We start from the raw sequence: 22,327 nt of genomic DNA on the forward strand, positions 1-22,327 counted from the left end.
CGAGTGTTATTTTTTCCGCGAGAATGCGAAGAGTCGAGTCAATACCTCCCCTGAAAAATAAATCTGTCCTGATCGAAGCATCGTGTTGACATAAAACTAACTTACGATCTTTGCCAACGTTCCCTGTTATATAATACACATCCTTGCGAGAGGGTAAAGTCTCGCGAATCCAGTCCGCTTCTCAGTTCTTCCCGCGACGTCGCACTTTCTATCGTATCGTGCGTTTCTAAAGGGTTGTACGCCCTTGTACCACTGTATCATGCACATGAATACGCATGTACACACTGACGCGCCGGACACCGTTGTACATATTGCGCAACGTAGCTCTCAGCTGCGCTCGAAGCGTTCGAACCGGAGAAGGGCTGGGGTTCGAGCTAAGAATCCCAAGTATCCGAAGCTTACACGCGACACGTGCCGGTCTGTGGATTTCGCGGCGTCGTCGTAGCGCGCGTGCACGCGAGCGCGCATACACACATCGGCTCGTCTGCTCGTTTGGGAGGACGAACGGAATCTCATCTTCGTACGTGTTCGGTACAAATACGTTCGGGATAGCAGGAATATAGGGAGCAGTCGGAAAGCGGTCGGAAAGCGGTCGTGATCGCGTGCTATATACGACTATGCATGTCGTTCGCGCGACGTGAGCCGCTTTTAGACCAAGCGTGTACATACGCGCGTTTATACGGTTACATATGGAACGGGTAGGTACGTGGGTGGGTGCAGTGGGTTCTCCACGAAACGTGCGAAATTGACAAAATCTGACCGTATAGAATTTCGTCCTCTTTTTTTTTTTTTTTTTTTTTAATCGGCACTTGTTTAAACATTGAGTGAATAGATTGAATTGCCGTAATTTTCATGTCGAAATAATCGCTAACGCATTGAACCTTGTGGAGGTTTCTAGTGACCGACATTAGAAAGTGATCACGTGAATGATCGATAACGAAATTAATTAAAAATATTAAAATATTCAGATTATCATATTGAGATATACAACACTAATATAGTATCATGATCCGACAGTCGACCCATTAAGGAAGGGTTTAGTTAATGGTTAGAACCAATCATAGTTGTTTGTGGAATGCATCGAACTGTCGATAGAGTTACTAGGGAGTGTACAAGTACGGTCAGCAATAATTTAACGATGCGCTGGTGTTCGCTATCCATACACACACCCACGTACGTGCTCGTGGAAATATACATACTTATATATAATATAAAAAGGAATAAATTATATATACACAATTCATATAAATAAGAAGAAGAATTATATACATATAAATATATGTATATATATACATATATAAATATACAAAGGGAACTATGTAAATTAATGTTGTTCATATTTGTTGATATACGGACCGTATATAGATTGTCAATCGAACATTACTCATTTGTACGATGACGAACAACCATTGATCGATACATTATATATGCTACTGTAATACGCGGCGTTATTCGTCGGATCGGCCTCATTAAGCTCATACCTTTTCTTACGAAGGACATGATCACTGATATTCTCTTTCACTATATACTTTTTGCGGCGCGTTTGGTTCTAACTTGTTTCGTTTCCTGTTTGATATTGTACGGTATTTCGTATTAGCTTTATTATTATTCATCTTTGTCGCAAACAACGCGACACTTCTAATTACAAGGAACAATTTGACTAATAAGCCAGATTTTGTTCGTTCGCGATTGGCTCGCCTTATGCTTTCAAACGGACGCAACAATCGTATTGTTTGACTAGAAAACTCTTTTTTCAGTTGTATCAGTATTTTTTATAAGAGATACATACCATTACAGTTGATGAGAACGTGACTGGTCGATGTTTGAAATTTCTCCATTTCCACATCTTGATCTTTTTTGTTACAATTAAACGTTTGATCATTGCATCGAAGCATCGAACGTACCTTTTGCAAGGAAGTACCTTTCCGTTAGCTAAATACAGCCAATTTATTGTCTACGTGTTTCGCGCGCACCCTGCAGAGAAATAATATATCCGCTATTGAAAAAAAATCTTGTTTGAATTTGAACACTTCCATGCATCGATAAGTCACGATTTTTCTATCCAACAGAGGAACAGGGTTGGGAAAGCGTTAGCGTGAAGCTGTCATCGAAACGAGCGCAATTTTGCCGCGAGCTTGTTTGCTGAATATTTTTTCACGATGGAAGCTGAACGAAAAAATCGCGGCTATCCTTCCCCAACGCTGAGCAACAACGAACCACCGAGCCTCTTAATTGCTCTGGTATCCGCTAAAAAAAAACTCGTATACCGAAATAACCGTGATCGGAAATGAACAGAAAGGAATAAAAACAGAAAAAAAGAATTATATAATGTATATATGTATACACCCTCTTCTCACGTGAATCTCTTGACCGGAAGTTACGAAAATGTTCACAGACGCATGGCTGGCAAACTCTGTGGTCCTTCGTCAAGCAAAGCGTCGTCTGCCTCTACCCCCATTCCATTAGGTATCGCTAAAAAACACAAGATATGTCGAAAAGAAAAAACCGTCACGCCCGCGCAACACCATTCATACATATACACATGACACCTATCGACATATTATCATATACACGCAAAACAAAAACACATACACACATCTTATACAAAGAAAACACTGAAAATGTGCGCGAGCATGCTGGCTCACTGCACACATATGTACACATATATGAGAAAATAGCTGCGATACAAGAAAAGAGATTAGTTGCGTAAGCGCAGCGCTGCTTTCCGCAAAAAAATTTGACGTTCGAATAGATAGGAACGAAGGAAAAGTCCCTGCGAGGGATGAAACGGGTAAAACACGTAAACACCGAACCGAGAAAGGGAAAAGAGAGCACGCAATCGATGCACGCAAGAGACGGGGCCGAGTATTTATCCGGTTTACCCGAACATCAAGGCCCCCCTCAGCCCTCCTCTGACGTTCTCTCTTTTTTCTGCTCCTCCATTTCATCAACTAAAACTACTACTACAACTTCTTCTTCTTCTTCTCTTTACTGGTAGTACCGTAGGTAGTTAATGTATATCTTCTCTTATACCGTCACACTTTGAAAGGAAATCATATAACAAGGAAAGAGAAAAGAGTACAGAGATGAACGCACGGTCCGAATCTAGGATGCCCAACGGCGAGGCTGTTGCGCGTCCGTACGCTTGGCGTACGTGAGGAAATACCTAGTTCGGTTTTTTAATTGAACGTTCGTTCGATATCCACGTTTTCAGTTTTGGCGGAAGATCTCCAGCTTCTCCAGTTTTTCCAAGGTATTTCGAAACGAACTGTGGAATCGTTTGCTTCGAGAACATTTAGCAGTAAATAAAAGTTTAGCTCGTTTTATAGATACGTATGTATATTTGGAAAATTCTGAATTTTAGATTTAGTTTAAAATGCTAAAATTTGACAAGAGCGTCGAAGTTATTTTCTATCGAAAAACGTCAACGTATGATGATTTGCGACAGTCTCACCAGCCAGTCAATATAATAGCCGAGTATGTAGCCCCGTGGAGATAAGCAGCGATCTAGCGTAAAAGAAAAATCAAGATCGAAGTCAAGATCATTCTTGCCCCTTCTTTATTGTGCATGCGTATGTGTGGGGGAGGGAAGGTTGTGACAAAGTGAGAAATGAATCCGTTCGAAGACGTACAACGCAAGTAGATAGTTGCAAGCTTCAGGGTAGACACAGGTGCAAGAAGAAAGTATAATGATAAATTGATTTATCGCAAAGAGAATTGTGCGTAGGTTGATGTTTAAATATTCCGATATCCTGTATATCTCTCTGTCTCTTTTCCTAGGTTCCTGGATCGAGATTTCATTCCTTCAAGCCTAAATCGTCCAGTTCTTCCTCTTCATCGACGCATCCAAGTCCTTGTCACCACGATTCCTGTCAGTCTGAAAAGAAGTTTAACGTGTTTCTCTCTTGTAGTCGTTTGATCTTTGTAGTGGTTGAAATGTAGTCACATTCTATGTAATCTCTAAGCTAAACAGTTTTAATCGAAAACACTTAGCGTAGGTCATATAGACATAAAACGATATAGGCGTTTCCGGGTGTTCAAGCTGAAGCATCCTGTCGGTATTCTATGTATAAGAACGGCTTAATAGATCGTTTATGAGAATGTTTAGAGAAATCGAGTTTCTTGCAATCACAATTATCACTTGGAATAATAATTTATTGTGATATGATTTGTGATGTATTGTTTGAACCTTGAGAAATAATTATCACAACAAATTTGTTGAGAAAGTAATTAATTGGAAAGGCCAAGAATATTTTCGAATATTTCAATGAATGAGACTTTTCGATTCTTTTTAAATTTAAATGAACACATACCGTGGCTTGGAAGTTTTGAAATAACCATGGAATCGAACTGTTTCTACGAACTCAGAAGCAATTTATTTCGAAAATACATTTCGTGCTTTCAAACACGGTCAAACAGATTGAATTTAAAACATTAATAAAAGCACGCCACGCACGCAAACGCCTGCACAGCCGCTTTTCATTGGAAATTCTTGATCCGATGATATTCTACGATTTATTTCGGTTAATGTTGTTTCACGACTAGATGCAGATGTAGAAGCGAAAATCGCGTTACAAAAACGGGATCTAGCGGACGACACAGAATCGACAGGATGCTGAAGTTGCGATACTGCTATCTCTTATCCAGAGCAAATTACGTATTGCTAAACGTAGAGAGTAAGGCATCTGCTAAAAGTTAGGCGAAAGTAAAGAAAACGTAAGAAAGAGAGTACCGACCCTCGTAGAAGAGATTACCGCACCGAAGCAAACCGCCCAAAAGACAGTTAACGAGAAAATTATGCTTTTTGTATCGTTCTTCTGTTTATCTTCCACGCCTGTTCGATGTCCTCGATCTTCACCCTCCGCCACCTTTCCGTCGAATATTGCTAATGGAACGTGAAAGCAAGGACGACATCGGGAAAGAGGCGTTAGTCCTCTGATTAATTATTACAACATAAACATTCGTGATAATTACGACTAACAAAAGTTTCGTTATCGGTTTGTAACCAAATAAGACATTGAACTAGTGTAGTAACATGAAAATAAAAATTTGGAGAATGTCATAAGAGGAAACATAAAATAATGTTTGTATTTTAGCGTTAAAATTTGGCTTTCTATTTTTTTGTTTCTTTCAAAGTGCCGACAGATTATCAATTCAAGTTGATACCTTAATTATCAATGTTTGAATAATCATACCGAGTTACTACTTACACTTTACGATTTCATACTCTTCATAATGCTAGAGGTCTTCTTCAAATGGTTAAACAAGAGAGACATCGCGCAAACAAACACGAACAGTTTTTCAGCCAACAATTATAAAACACCTATGTCAGTAATTACGGCTTAATTTCAATTAATCCGATAAATAAAGCAGTTTAATACTTCCGTAGCATCTATTGTCGCGCTTGTCGACTAATTATACGTATAGCCTTCGGTGACTGATTTCGAAAACAATCGCGACCCAACCAATCCCTTAATAGGACTATTGATATCCCATTAATGTCAACAAAATAGCACGCATCGACTCCTGTCTTCCGTGACCTGTTTGCGATGTATATACAATTCACAGCCGGTGATCCGAATTAACGATGGTAATTAATTACGACGAAAGACTCAACGAGGAACATTCATTCTACAACGCGTTGCCGCGAATCCTTTCTCGAGCCCTTGCTTTCTCGATCGTCTAGTTTCGACGTCCCTTGACGATATTTTATCCCCGAATCCGACCCATCTCTCGTTGTACAACGTAGTATACGTTCCGCGAAAGCTGTGATTCGTGATTTCGATTCTATTGTGTGTTTTTTTTTTTTTTTTTTTTCGAGTCGTCGTTAATGAATGAAAAACCGAGAAACAGAACAAGAGAAAAAAAGATAACGTAAGAAAAAGCTGGGATAAAAGACTAAGATCTAACGATCCTGCGAAGGATTGCGAGCCACGATACCGACGTTCACGGCGTGAATCGCGTGAATACACGATGTATAGAAGTTTGCGTGCACGAAAAGCAAAAGATGACGAGGACCGAGCTGTCCGTCCTTGGTCTCTCGTACCGTTAATACAGTATTAAGAGGAAGCGAGGAATCACGAGGAAAACAAATCAGGTTTTTAAACGCTCGCTTGCATGAGTTTATAGTTTCTTAATAGAGCCAGCGACATGAACTCGTACAAGAAAGCATCGGAAGAAGAGATGGGAATAAAAAGTATACGGAATGATTGGAAAGAAAGAAAGAAAACTAGTGGACATTGAGGATTTTGCGAGAAACCGACGAGAAAGACAATTCAGTCGCTGGCGTTAATTAAGCTGATGCCAAAGAGAAGATACATCTGTCCTGAGCTTATATATATGTTAACGACACGATGCTTAAACAATATTATTGATACTTTTATGCGTGGCTATAGTTCGCTCGCGTTAACATCACCGTCCTCTGTAACAAAAAAAAAAAAAAAAAAAAAAAAAAAGAAAAAAGGAGAAAAGAAAGGGAAAGAAAGAAATAAGAAACACGAAAGAAGAAATAAATAAAATTGTTTGTCATTGCGATTATTGTGCGAAAAATTTCGATTCTACGTTGCGTACTTTTGTTCATATTTTCGATGGATTTTTATCGTTTATCGTTTATCACCTGAAATGAGGAAAAAGAAAGGTTTTAAAAAAATTGTTAGTTAAATTTCCGCGACATGTATACGTCGATATAAAAAGGAGAAAAAAAAGTTGACGCGGTTAACGTTATCGAGCTATGGTCCGATTGTTGCTATTCGTAAGAATTGTTGTTATATCGCTGTGATCGCGCGTGGGTTTCTATAATACGTTGCCCGATCCGGAATCCGATCGATCGACCGCCTTTTGCACTCTCACCGAATTATTTGCGTCGACGACGAGTAAACGAAGTGCTAAAAGGCACCAGCATCCGTAAGAATACTTGAAGACACGCGTCGTTCTCGTCACTCGTAATAAGTTAGAAAATTGGGGAAACGTTCAAAACATTATACCGTCCATGATGATGATGATGATGATATTGAAATGTTTAAATATGGATAATCGCTAAATATTTACGATCGAAATAAGGCGTTTTGTGCAGTCGGTTTTTTCGATTTTTGCCCCCTTAATCTTTCTATCACGTCGAATCATTGTCTGAACGCGGAGTTTTCGATAATACGAAGATCTGAGTGTCATATAGGAAGGAGATGAAAATTTTATACTAATTTACTCTCTCGACATATAAATCTTTTCGATCGTCGATCGGATAATATTTATCGTCGTTTACATTTTTCAAATGTACATAAAATATAGTTTAATGATCGTTATGGATTAACTTTAACGGACTTTATTATTAATCTCGGACTCGAACGTATGTATTTTTATTATTACGAAAGGATATTGCGTTTTTTTAAAGTTTATTTTCTATCATTGTCGCTCTGATACACGTGTTGTTTAAACGGAAATTATCTCAGGAAGTCACTTCAAGTTTTCTTACCCATGCTTACAGATGACGTTCGACTCATTGGCCGATGAGAATTGTATATTATACATACGCGTATATATATCTTTCTTGATGTAAATTTAAAGGGGAAAAAAAAAGATAAAACGAAACGCTTCTTCTTTGAAACTCTATGCTCTAACGACGATGCGCCTTGCAAACGATGCTTGTAAAGGAATAACCGAATTTCCGAGACCATCCAGCGAGGTTCGGGCAATTTATTAAAAAACGCCAACGATAAGACGAGAAAACAAATTGATAAGTGGAAATCTGCAGTCACGAGAGTTTTGTAAACATTTCAATGGGTACTCGGTAAAATGAACAAAAAAGAACGTAAAAAACAAAATATATAAAAAAAAAAACAATAAGATGAAAAGAAACGTAACACCTAATGTCTATCAGAGATATCGCTCTGAAGCAAAATGAGAGAACAAGTTTATTTACACGTGCGTACATATTAACGACACAATGTAATAATTCGCTGAAGCTCTATTATTATAATGATTAAGGATTATAAATAATGAATGTCTGTAATAAATAAAATCTACCACGCAAACGGATGATATTGAAAGGAAAAAAAGAACATCCATCGCATCTTGTATTAGAAGAAAAAGATCTAGAGATATGGAACAAATGCATTGGACATGAATGTTTCAAACAAACAAAAAAGAATAGAGAACAAATCAACATCTTTCTTCTAATACGAGATAATGTTTCTCACTTCGAACTACTATGAGCTAGATAACATCTAACATAATCGATACACTTATTTCGTGAAATAATTCAGCATTCAACATTCAACATCCCGGGATTAAACTCGGGAAAAAGCATACTCGTGCAATTGTATATTTTCGAACGAGTGCAGTTCTGATATTACGAGCCGAGTTGGAGGCAGAGGGCAACTTTGACTTGCATTTTCTAGGAGGTACTCGAAACTTACGATGCTGGATTAAGCGTCTCGTCAACGTAATGATATCGACTGTTACGCAATTCGTACCCTATCAATTAAAAGAAACTTTAATAATACGATTTCCATGTCATTAATTGCATATACCAGTTTCTCTAGGAACTCTTAAAAAATAAAAATTCAGTAATATTTTTTTCACACGTAAATTACATACAGAGTGTAAAACTAGTTAAATTGTACAAACTCGGCTTATCCTTATATAATAAATAATATAATTCTTCTATGGAGCTTCATCCAGCAACGAAATAGTAATTCCCACAAACTTAGTGTACATACGTATAACCATAACACGATACATAATAAAGTTCTATAATCGCGATATCTCGGGGAAAAGTGTGCATAATATAAGATCGGTGATGTCTGTTGTTGGGTAGGAGCGGTCGTGTACCGCGCAGTGGGGCCAAGGGTGGGCCGAGTGTCCGTGAGCCCCAGCGGGGGTTGCACCGGTAAGCTTCAACCCCAAAGTGCCAGGTTGTTCCACCAAGTTCTCGTGTTCTCGCTCGTGTTGACGGTAACCGTAATCCGTAGTACGTAGTACGTACCCAAATTCCACGTATACAAACACAGATACACACACGAACACCTTCACCCGTATACCTTCACATTGCAAAACATCTCCATGTGGTATCGCATCGTGAATTGGTCTGTCATAGTTATCGATTCGAACCCGGTTTAAACGATAATCTTTAGTGCTTAGCATACTCCATTCTGTAACATTTTGATAAACAATACATCTCATTCTTATAATTAAAGTCCTTTTCTCTTTTTTTTCTCTTAGAGTATGTTAGTAAATCCGCGATAACGGCATTGTTGCTCGATCGATAGCGGTAGTTATTAAAATACAATGGGAGTCGGTTGATCGTCGAAAAACGGAGATAATTAGTAGGCTGAAATTAAAACGACGTTATTTGTATGAAAATGATTTGCATGAAAATTATATTGCGAAAAATGAGAACTGTCAAACGTGCCTTTGTTTGGTAATTAATGCGCGTATGCGGAGCTTGAATTTTGTTCCAATATCCGTAGAAAATCCGCTAAATAAGACACGTCTGAGTACCTCCTTTAGAAAGATGAAGTAAATTACGATTTGCCCCACCGCGTAAAATAGCGAATTAAAGTATCATCGAATCTTCGTATTATTTTCCTTCTATATTCTACGTCAATTTCAAGCAATTTCCACCCGTTCTATGCAGCTCGTGAACTCATTCGAAACTAGTGATTCAATTTAACAGTCGACCAACGGAAATGTGCACGCTCGTGTTTTATATTAAATCGCACTCGCCGCTTAGAAATCTATTGAAATCATTTACTACGTCGCTGAACCATAAATTCGAACAAACTTTCACTGTCCCAAAATCGCACACGATCACATACCATACACAAATTGATTATCCATTAAACATATCAACTCTCTACACGGTCCACGTTACTTGTTCTTAATTAATTGGATACGAGTCGTTGTTGCCAATTAGTTGTCTTAGGTACCCATAGTTCGAGCATTGTTTAACGATAGTGTTCTATTATATTGGATTGGTAGGAGTTTTGGTACACATACTGTTATATACATTTATATATTATATAAACATATTATGTATATTCTTATGGAATGCTTAGGAGACAAAACGTCGTATTTTGTTATTATAGTTTGTGCATCCGTTTGTTCGTTGTTCCGCCTGTAACCATTTCATCACCGAAGTCGACAATCCGGCTTATCGGAAAGATGTCGCGAACGTATCTGCGAATTTAAGTGAAAACAACATTTCCGTTTTAATTATGAATCGCAACGAGGCGAGGAAACATCCTAATTTCATTCGATCGTTTTTTGACGGGAATCGAACGGGAAATCACGGACACCTGGCCATTTTGTCGGTTCAGAAATATTCGGAGTGTAGAGAGCAAGGGAAAACGTAGAAAGGAAGCGCCAGCTCGTTCAAAATTTTTTAATGTAATTGGATTATACCGGCAAAACGGTCGGGTTCGTTGATTTACGCGGGAAAAAAGCTCGAGGAACGCGTACCCGTATATCCTCGTCGCGTTCCCGGAATATTAATATCGAACCTATTAGAACAGGACGGTATCGACATTGACCGAAAGCATCTTCTCGATTCGATCTGTTTGCCATTCCTCCCCTCTGTAGTTTTTTCCTCTCTCGCGATGCACCGAAGGAAAAACACATATTTCACGCGCGGACGGAATTTAATTCGCTGAAAAGTTCGTCGACTGTTTTTCGAGCCGGGGCCCGTTGAATTTGTTCAAACGATCATTGATTAAAGGTGATGAAAATAAAAAAGAACGTAATGGAATTTCGAATGTGCTCTACGTACGACGTAATGGAATGGAAATTGAACACACGCAATGAATAAAAGTGTCGATGCAGTTAATCACCGAGAATTTCAACAATTTCCGTGACACTATCGATCAGTTCGAACGTAAACGGTCAGAAGAGAATAAAAAGCGGTAAAAATTGATTTACCGCTCGATCAGGACCTAACTCATCGTGTAATTCGTTGCCTTTTAATTCCCGTCATTATCTCGTTACGTTACCTTTTTATCATCGCTATAATTAGTATTTCAGATGGGAGTGGAACGCTCCTCGAACCGATCTGAGTATCGAAGAAGCGACTTAAGGGTAGCCGCCGTGGCGAACGATTTCGCGTCGAAAGTTTGGAATTACTTTTCGTCGACTCTTTTCAATCTCCGTTTCCCTTCCTCGCTTACCGTCCTCTTCTCCTTGTTCCTATTGTTCGTAATGCATTTCTGTTTCTCCAAACGACTTCTGTTTACTCGAATCGATACAGGATTTCTAAAAACTTTATACTCTGGCTTGACTTTCTTTCCACGGATAACCCTGCGCATCCTGTAACCCGTCACACCGCTTCAGCTTCTTCGATACTTTCCAGTCGGGATAAACTATAATGTCTATATTACATTATAAGATGAAGTTGGTTCCGCGTAACGGAATACGAATTGTTTACGGCCGTCCTTTCTTTCTTTTATTCTAGTCACGTAGTCTCGTGTGTTGATTGCTTTTCGTATTTATCGTCGCACATAGATCCGCGAATGGAAGCGGACGCAGGTGTGATGAAAAGCTTGAAGTTCGAGTCGAGTAACGATATAGAGATTAGAATTGTAACGAAAACACGACGATACGTTGTTGTATGAAGTATTCTGAAGAGATGATTGCTTTCTACGTAAGAAAGATAGCGTAAAATATCTCCACTATATACTATATTCTACTTTTCTTCATGTGATATTCTCTTCTTTATAGTATCTAGAATAGCCCAGAAGTAATGGTATCAAAAAAATTTGACTAATGTATACACATATACATAATTATATTATACTTATATATATATATATTTAAAACCCGTATCTTGTACTGGTGTTGGATGATTGCCTAGCTCATAGTACATAGTTACTTTCCAAGATTTCCAATTTTATTATTCGTAATGAGTAAAGAAGCCTAAACTGCTGCATTAGTTTTCACTAGAACTTAGCCTAACGTCTTTAGACACCTGTTCTTCTGATTTTTTTTTTCCTTTTTTCTCTCTTCGTAACGGGAACGTAATCGCGAGAAATTTTGTGTGTACAATACGTATATATATATATATGTAGCATGGAAGAGGAAAGCTTTTCGAATCCTTCCCGAAACGATTGTAAAATCCATCAAGGAAAGGATTCCCATTCGTGAATAAGAAGGTGTGACCTACTCTGAATTATGCTCTTACATCCTGGACTCCCTCGTTCGCGTACATTTTTCGACTAACGTTCTTTCCAGTCAAAAGGATGCATGCATTGAAGCTCAATGTCTGTAGTTCTAGTGAAAACTGAGAACAGTCGACGATTGAAAGAACAAAAGCTTTCCCTTGGTCGCACGACCCATAGCCAAACGAATGTGCCAACAGTCGATGAAGACTTCCGTTCGTTTCCTTCCGGGCCCGAATTCTTGCCTTTGGAATTTCTCTTACTTGCAACCACGATACACGTTTATATCTTCTTTTTGTTTCTTCATAAACAATCGTTTGTATCTCGCGTCAACATTCTTTTGTTCGTCGGATACGAAGTTATTGTTCTCGCGCTCCTGTGGAAACGCTGTGGAATATCAGCTTCCATGACACGATACACGTGACAGAATTTGTCGCGAGAATTCGCTCCGTTCGTCGCCGTTGCACCGGCTATGGGTCACATTTTGTTATCGCGTGAAATACGGCTAAATTTCGAGTCGAATAATCTCAAAAGAGGAAGGCAGACGTCTGGGACAGGACTGTTGCCGAGATCGATGACGAAGACTACCTCGAAGATGCAGTCACCTAGGGGCGAGTAATCTACCATCTACCTAAACCTACTGTCTCTTAGAAACGTCGTCGTATATACAGTGGTCTTTTATTATTATTATTATTATTATTATTATTATTATACATTATTCATAGTACTAATTTAGCGTGACCACGACGGGGCGATCGGTCGCTGATGTTTTGTCAATTTATGATTTCTACGTTTCGATGTATGGCAAAGAAATAGAATACATATATCGTGAATTCGTTATATCAACACAAAATATCATCCCGTGGTGGTACGAATACGTAGACAACTTAGACAAATCGAGCTGAACGGATATAAATAGCCTCTGGTTAGAAGCAGTCAGTAGTAAAAGAGATTCGTTGTCAACTTGACTTTTGTAATTTAACGTTTACAGTAATTGAACTAGTTAGTGTATAAGGTTGCCAACTAAGCGTACCATTTTTAACAAAATTAATTATCGTTCGCTAAATTAACCTCGATCGAGCTTGTCCGAGTTGCGACAAGATATATGCGAGTTTAACACGGAACAAGGATAGTTGGCAGCCTTAGCGGTGTTTAGGCTATATTAGTCGGAATTTCGACATAAAATAGAACACGTCGACTGACCGTAAACAGTATCTTTATCCATTGAGAGATAATTTTTAAGTGTCGTCTCAGTTTGATTAAATGGTTATAGACACAGTAGTGATGAAGAAAGGCGAGCTTGGAGGTCGTGGCGGACGTCAAAGGTTAAAAGACAAAAGATTCCGACCACAGCCTCGAAATCGTCGATCCATAGTTTATAGAATAACTTTGATAGAACAGTAGATTAGTGCGTAGATAGTATGAGAGTGATATCTTTCTTTTGTGTGTCGTGTGTATATCCGCAGATTTTTAACTGTCCGTATCTTTTTAATACGTATTATACTATATTATTATCCTTTTCTATTGTACTGACCAACCCGCTGTATCTGCGAATAGTATTTTTTTGGATACGTTTAGTAACTTGAATACCTGTTACCTCGAATCGTTGTTAATGTTTTTTGAATACCGTTGGAGTTTAATTGACTAGTGTATTAGAACGCTAATTATTTTAGTTAATATTTAGCCGAGTGAGACCACAGTTTTTGAACGCGTACGTAGTTACTTAGAGAGTTTCGACGTTGAAGATACTCGATTTATTACATATACTTTTTCACTACTATTTTTATGCCTATCCATACTGTTTCGAAGGTTTACAATTATTATCGGTGTATTCGTTCGTTGAATACCTGTGTGTAGTTTAGGATGTGCAGATTGAACCATGTTAAAATTGTTCCCTTTGTTGATGCTTCGCGTTCTCGTCGCTGTACGAGGACATTACCAACTAACAGCCTGTTGTTAATCAACTTATTAACCATCGTCGTCATTGTTGATCGAGCGCGTGATTCGTCCGGTGTGTTGCTTCGTCGAGGCTGTACGCTTGAACATATTTCAGGATAACGAGGGTGCTTTTTCGCTGCACGAATGATCGAGTCGCGATCACTGAATGCTTTAAATCATGTATTAATAATGGTACGTGATGCAATCATGTTGCGTTACGTTCAGATATGATAATTGCATACTAAACGCCTTTTTGTCGTTTTCTCTCCGCTAGAAATTCGTCGTCACAAAACGATTTCTCACATCAAATTTAAATAACTTGAGAATATAAAAATGCATTACGATTCTAAATTATTCTTAATCGTTTTAAATCGTTGAAATTTAATCGTACACCGCTTTTTTCTCCACTCGTCGCTTCATGAACCGTCATATTTATGTTTCCTCCGCTTGCATTACGACGCTATCCTTAACTTTCACCGATATTTCAAGAAGATGTATTTTATCAGCAGCGTGAGATATATATTTGCCGTCACCCACTCCTGTCCGAGAAAAACAAATCGGTACTTGCGCTAACGCTATCTATGCCCGCGATATATACATAAAGATGCATAGAAATATTCTGTCAGAGAGACACGTGCATTTTATTGCCCACTCTAAGAATCGTCGGGTATCGTATCGATCGACGGAAACAGTTTCGTTTTCCCTGAATATCTAGCCAACCAGATAGCTCGGTTCATTTGCACTTTTCAGTTTAAAAAGGTATTCACGAATCCTATGTTCATTCTCATCCATTGTATCCAAAACATTCGCCAATTTCGCTTTCCAATTAAATTTCTTATTATTTCGAAACCAGAGAAAACTCGAACGAACGAAAAATTATAGTTTCAATTATTCTCGAAGTTCCTCCGTTCCTTCGTCCACGTCAATTTCGTCCTATTCGAAGCATGGATTTCAAAGTAACAGCAACAGAAGTCACGAGTCGATTTCTGGAGCTGTTTGAGTCAGCGTTATACGAATTGAAAAATTACCCGATCTATAGATCGACGCGGGTTTACCTGATCAAAATCATTCTCCTATCAAGACGTCACAGTCTCCGTACTGGCCGATATTTCATACCCCACGAGTGGATTTCGCGGTGCAGACCGTTCCTCTCCCGTTATACAGACTCTCGATCGTATCTACGTCAGCTGGTGATACACTTGAAATAGATGAACTCTTGGCCTAGATCTTTATGCGTTTGCCGTTTCGATGAAAACGATCGAATCACATGAACGTTAAGAAGTTCGGTTTTAGATGCTACCGCGTGCATTCTGCACTTGATTTTCCCATTGCGTGCACAAACATTTTTGGATGCGAGATATCCTGGGCGTTATCGACACCCTCTCTCTCTCTCTCTCTCTCTCTCTGTGTTTTCCTTTCTTTTTCTTTCGTGAATTGCGAAATCCAGAATCTCCGAACCAGCTATCTCGGTACATGGCCCCCTTCTTTCTATGAAACGTTCGATAAACGTCTGCGGGCGAAGTTTCCCAGTTCATTTGTCACCAGGCTCTTACAGCACTCCGATTTTCGTCCTTTACTTCTTGTGTGTCTCCGCTTTTCTTACGCTACGCTCCCCCAAAGTTCCAGCAACCTCCATTGTTCGAGCGGTTGGATCAGGTTCGATGTGCTCTTATTGCGGAGAAACGTATATGTTATTGATTGTATGATCGAGACTAAATTCTTTAGTGTCTTATATTAGAGAATTGCAAATGAGTGAACTATTATTTAACTTCTATTAACGTTTTTAGCTTTTGTTTAATATGTAATTATTCCGTCTATGGTTTGGGTCTTATTTGACAGATGAATAATTGGTTCCTTCTTAAAACAGTAATTAATTTAATTGAAGTCAGAAAATTTCAAAAAGAATGAAATGAATAAAAAATCAGTGATTAAGCAGGCAAAAAGATACTACGAATGCAAATTAAAAATTTACGTATTAAAGTCAAAGTTAAAATAATCTATGAAAGCAATCTTTTCCTAATCTAAAATGTGATAAAACATTTAAATTTTACAAAAAGCTACGTGTAACAATAATCTTCTTATGCACCAATAATCTCAATCTCACATTCGCTATAGAATTACGTATTTCGTACTACAATCACGGTTCTACAATCAAGAGTGCATCACGTATTCCTCCGCATCCTACGCAGTTTTTTAATCCATATTACTTAATCGGATCGCAAGAGATTTCCCTGTGTCGTATCCATGGAGCTTACCTCTTTTCGTCCGTTACCAATGATGAAATATTGTTCGTATTTGGCAGTTTCTTCAGAATCATCCTCGCGTAATCTAGTGACAAACGCGAACCACGTAGTTCTCTGGTCATACCATTCCCATTTATAGCCTAGGATTGCGGGGTGAGAAAAAGATATGAAGTCATGTAAATTTTCACACGATAGAGACACGTGGCAAATATTCCTCTGTAACCTGGCAGTGGCTCGAAACTTCCGGCCAGAGTTCGACCGTGCCCGATAGAGACAAGCCACACCATTAAGCGGCGTGATACCCCATACAAATCACGTCGATCCGCGATTTATGGTCCGTTCACCCCCTTACACTATCGCGTTATCAGTCCTGCCGGTTACCGTTCCTAAAACGAGATTCCACACTCTGGGAAAACTCTGTTTTCACGCTGTCCGAAGCTGATTTTTTCCTTCCGCGTTAGCGTGCCATTCGGACAATGTTTTTCGCATATTCTCCTATCATTTTCTCGTAGCGTTCGTTCATTGAATTTGATATTCATTAATTTTATTCGATTTACTTTACTTTATTATCAAAAAATAATTTAGAGATTTTCAAAATTTGTGCAAGAATTAAAGTTCTGTAGGTATTTAGAAATTTACTAAATCCGTTTAATTATAATGGGAAATCTGTTTGCGACGCGTCTCCTTCGATCCTCATGAGGCTCGCAATGTTTCATTTTCTCGTAAACTGGTTAACCATTTAAGTACATATCTATACTTGGAGCCACTAACCCAATTAACCTGGCGCTAGCTTTTGCGGCATATCGTAATGTTTTGTATTATGTAGAAACTTTCAACTACTATCGTCGATCTCTTCTTATGTTTATTCTATAGCATCGATGCTTATCTCTAAATAACTTTCTATGTACACAGTGGCTCGGGAAAGTAGATCGGGTTGTAGCTTTAAAACGATTAGAGATAAAAGAAAATAAATGTGTCGTAATTTGCACGCCAATCTCGTGCAATTATGCATGCGTATAGCAGCATATAAGCGATTTCATATTGAATTAATTAATCGATATAATTTTTTTTTGCAACAAACAAAAAAAGTAATGTGTACTTTGCGATACGGTTCGATTTCTTACATTTTTATCTATTAAATTTATGTTAAATCATCAGTTTCTAAAAGTTCATATTTTTAATTTTTATATTAAATATTATTGAAAGGGAAACAATGTCAATCGCTGTACCAAAGAATATATAGATAATTCAATTCTGAAAGGAGAATATTTGAACCATACGCGCGCACATAAATACATACTGTTGACAGATCGGACATTTTCTTCCATTTCCGCCCTTTTCGAAGCTACAACCCAACCCACTTGTCCAAAACACTCTGGTATCATCCTGATTTATTTTTCATCCTGTTTACCCAATATCGATGACAATTCACCCCTCGAATCTCCTAAAATCCACGCAAATTTCGAATCAACCAGCATCGCTAACAGTTCCCCGAACATAAATCCAAACGTGGCTACGATTCGCGTGGGTGTATTCCTATTTTTGATGGGCCGTCTTTTCTCTGCGTTTCGTCCATTCTTTCTGCTTTCCGCGCTGCTCTTACCATACTATACGCTTCGCGACGAGTCCATCTTTGCGGACCGTTTTACCAACTTTAAACCATTTACTCGTGGTTCTTTGTGTGATATTTTTTTCATCTACCTCCTTTTTTTTTCTTTGATTCCGAATGGTAAATGCCAGGGGCAGCGTAATGCTCGCGCGTAGGCGCCGTATTTATTTCGTAGAAAAGCGAGCTCGTGGAAAAAATAGCGGAGAGTGTGACGTCAGAACGTCCGCATTCATCGCCAGCACAAAACGCGTCGATGTTTGTTTAGCCGGTTATAAAGGATCTCTGATTTTTCTGTCGGTCTTTCTTGCAATGAAAATTCTTTCATTATTTTTTTTTTTTTTTTTCATTTTTCATTCACTTTTCTTAACTTCTTTCGTCTGCCGAAACGAGTTCCACGTTATCGAACGCGTCGGAGTAATTAATGCGCGAAGGTTATCGCAATTGTTCGCGATGTGTATTCGGTGAGACCGATATAAATTCACTGCGAATGCCGTATTTGCAGCATTTGTCAATACACGGTTTTATGTTGGTCATTGATTTTTGTTAAATTATTCTCTTTTTAATTGATTGAATTATTTTGGCTCATAGAGTAAATTTCAGATTACATTCAGATTACAGAATACATTGGAGAATTCCTGGATGGGTTGATTTTAACGTTATTGGTCTAAGTTTTAAAATATGAGATTACGTAATTAATTAATAACGACTAAGTAATTAGAAATCTATTCCTAACCCAGAAGTAATTTTTCTGATATTTTCGAAAATTTCTCGTACTATTTAAAGTATTAGAATTAAATATCCAGTTTATATTCAGACTACATTTAACTCTATTTTCGATAATCATTTTTTTAGTCAACCAAAACGATCAATTTTATTAACGTTTCGTAGAGATGAAGACTCATATTTTTTGACTTTCTTCTTACGTACATAAACCACGTATAACTAAATCGTCACGTTGTCGCTGTTTCACCAAAAAAAAAGCAGCTAAATAAATTCACCATGCCAACGGTATTTTTCTCTCTTTTATCTCGTACAATCTCAGCAGCAAATTTTTTATCAAGATTATTTTTATTTATTCGTCCCCGTTTTTTGCTTTTTTTTTGCCTACATTCTCAGCTTTCTTCTTGTTCTTTATTAATGTCAGGAGTGCCGGCAGTGTTCTACCACGGAACCGGAAGCGAGAACGCAAGCCGCGCATATACGGAGGCACCGATGCAACACGTCCAACGGACTGCACTCCGGAAGAAATGTATGAAGTCGACATTCACTTTGGACTGTGGAAAAAAAGCACGCCTTTTTCCCCTCTCTGTCTGTCCGTTTGTCTTCGCGCCTCTATTTCTCTTTGTACATCTGTCTCTCCTTTCAACCGCTTCTTTTTTTCACGTTCTCGCAAAACATCGATCATTATCATTACAGTTTATCGGCGCCATGAAACGCAAACGTTTCGTTGATAGTTTCATAATTCTGCTCATTAAACGTTTTGAGACTGGAGCGTTTCTGTTCCACGTCATCGATCGCGATTCATATATTTTTGCCTTCGTCGGTCCCGTAAGCAAGAAATAAGAGCACGGTGAGACGCGTCCAATCGACGAGACGGGGCTGCTGTCGTAACCCGTGCGACAATGGGTAGCCATAGGTTCTATTATCATGTGGCAAATATTTTACGAACCTTCGAACGCGAGAGTGCGATATTCGGCTACTCGTACGATTGCGAGCACGTGGAATATTTCCAGGTAAATATCGCGTAACGCAGCACGGATGAAAGGGAAAGGGATACCTAAATACATGGTTTATAGTGGACGATGATTTGACCACGCTTTACGTGTTCAAACGTAATCGTTGTGATTCATCCAAAACAACGAGATTAACGACGAGTTTGCGAGCATAGTAAACGTTGACTCGGGTTCCAGTTGGACCAGAGTAGCAAGGGTCTGTAGCGAGGCTAAAGAACGAAAGAAAGGAGAGAACGTTTAATCCGGGGATCGCGAAAGTGTCACGACGCAGGAGGAAAACGTGCTCGCTCGATCGTCGCACAGCGTACAGAGAAGATCAACGACAAAGCAACACACATGGAAAAATCACGTTTCTGTCTTTCTTTCGGCCGTCACTTTGGCGTCACACAGATGTCTCTCTACTTCTTCTTTCATCTTTTCCCTTTTTTTTTTTTTTTTTTTTTTTAACTCTCTCTTCTTTAATCAGCTACAGACAGTATTACATATCCCTCTCTTACTCTCTGCCGAGTGGCAGTAAACGAGAGTAGCGAGAGAGTACGATATCGCGTATAGCCTTGATGTACGGAACAGTTGTGATCAGAGTTTTATGTTTCAGTGGATCTTACCAACGGGCAGCTCACCCCCAACAACAACACGCCCTTGCTCACGCAAGCTCTTTCTGGTACGTCTAAAAGTTTACCATTCTTTTCGACTTCGATCCTACTACCGCTTTCTTAATTTGTCTCGCATCGTTAAAGAGTCTCAAGGTTTATACTTATATGCGCAACATATACTATATGCAGATATAATATGTATTATATATTATATATATATCAGAATGCACGGACAATAGGTTCGCTGGGAACGGCGCACGATTTCCGATTCTTGATAGTTTTCATTATCGAGTCACGCGATATAGCGAAAGGCAGTAATAGTAGAAGAGAGAGGGGGAGGGAGGGAGAGAGAGAGAGAGAGAGAGAGAGAGAATGAGCGAGAGAAAGGAAGGAAGAGAATAACAACGATATCAGCTCTGCTTCTTAGCACGAGGCCTTCGTGATTGTTAGATCGAGACGTTACGATATAGCCAAACGGAATCCGGTATTACGACGCCGCTTACAACGAGGCTTGGAACTCGTGTAATTCAATTCTCTTTCGTGATTCGATTCTCGAGCTTTAACAGAAACAAGCTTTGCATTACGTCTTAATGGCAAATTACGAGGCTGCTTCGACTTCTTCGTATACTTTGAGTAGTGAACAAGCTAGAACCAGTGAGTCATACCTACTTGTTAAGCTTCCTGAAGTTTGAATCGTGAATATGATTATCGTCGGTTGAGCGTTCCTTCGTTCGAGGATACTCCATGGATTCTTCGATCGGTATATGGATATACAGCCAGTTGTCGTATAAATGCATGATTTTTTATGTCATGGATTCCTTCGTTTTCTGGGATGATCTTGTACATGATTGTTTGATTTGCGTATGATTTCTATTTGATAAGAAGTTAAGAAGTATTAACAACTATCATAATTAATAAATTGAATAGTCATCCATTATTTGGCTCATAAATGAAATTCATCCAGTACAAAATAACAACATCCTCCAATAAATAATTAAGCATTCGAAATGTTCTATCAGACAGAATAAATCAGGTGCACAGCATTTCCCAGGAAAGTCGTTCCTCTAAACGAGCAAGGAAAAATCCTACTACAATCCTCTGTAGAATTCTTTACCAAGAATCCGTGCTAATTTCTCGAAAATGGTCACGGTTCAGAGCACTTTGCACGACCCATGCTAGCGAAAGGACTTTCTTCTTAGCTCGTGAATGGTGCGAGGCTGAGCGGGTGGCGAGGCAATCCAGACAGCAAGGAATTCTGAAAAATGTCACACATGTAGGACGGCTGGATGCCGGCAACAAATACACCGACTTCAACCCTTTTATTTTTTTATTCCTCCTTCTTCTTTCTCCCTTTTCTCTCCCACCGATCGCAAAATCTGCTCTGATCCTGTCGACTCCTGTGCTGTTCGCAATCTCCTCTCAAATAAATCAAACTTTTGAATCGCGCTCGACCCACCCTCACTATCCCTCGCACTCCGCATCGACAAATCCAGCCACCAGTAGAAAACTTTCTAACTGGTCGCCATTGTCAAGAGTTTAAAAGCTGAATAGGGTTTTAGATTGTACATCGAGCATTTTCGGTTTGTCATACTCTGTCCCCCCCCCGCCCTCGTTCTTTTCGTCCTCGCGAGTTTCGAATTCTTCGCGTTCCTCTTCCACCCTCTGTCTGGAATCTCTTCGTCATCTTTGTCTTCGAATTATACCTAGTCCTCCGTGTCGTAGCTACGTTGCGCAATCTCGTCGTGATTCATCTTCCCTTGCTCGTTTTTTCCTTCCTTCTTCTTGGAAATCGTCGTTATTGTATTTTTTGTACGTACAGTTGCTCACGAAAGTAATTAAACACTTGCAGAAATCACAAAAATATTTAAACACTCAATTATCTATTATATTAATAAGTCTAAATATTCAGTGAAATCAGTTTCGACATTAATTATATGTATATTTAATATGGTTATTCTTGCTATATACCAATTTTTCACTAAATATGAATACGAATATTTTATGATAAATATTCAAACACTATCGTGAGCAACCGTATATGGTAATTGAATTGATAACCATGGAGTGG

General features: G+C 38.8%; 1 protein-coding gene across 9 annotated transcripts in view; it reads left to right on the forward strand.

Annotated features, from left to right (window-relative positions):
* Rbp6 (RNA-binding protein 6) overlaps positions 1-22,327 on the forward strand; it is a 765,794-nt gene that overhangs the window by 727,819 nt on the left and 15,648 nt on the right. For 4 of the 9 annotated variants that reach the window (XM_072007200.1, XM_072007203.1, XM_072007208.1 and 1 more), the window contains 2 exons: positions 19,078-19,182; positions 20,262-20,327. The exons of 2 other annotated variants lie outside the window; for them this stretch is intronic. In XM_072007200.1, coding sequence (XP_071863301.1) covers positions 19,078-19,182; positions 20,262-20,327 — 171 coding nt within the window. Of the gene's footprint in view, positions 1-8,812; positions 8,885-19,077; positions 19,183-20,261; positions 20,328-22,327 lie in introns of all 9 variants that reach the window. 3 more of the 9 variants (XM_072007204.1, XM_072007205.1, XM_072007202.1) reach the window with 2 other exon arrangements.

The sequence above is a fragment of the Bombus fervidus genome, chromosome 7 (genome assembly GCF_041682495.2).
Source record: "Bombus fervidus isolate BK054 chromosome 7, iyBomFerv1, whole genome shotgun sequence".
Taxonomy (NCBI): Eukaryota; Metazoa; Arthropoda; class Insecta; order Hymenoptera; family Apidae; genus Bombus; species Bombus fervidus.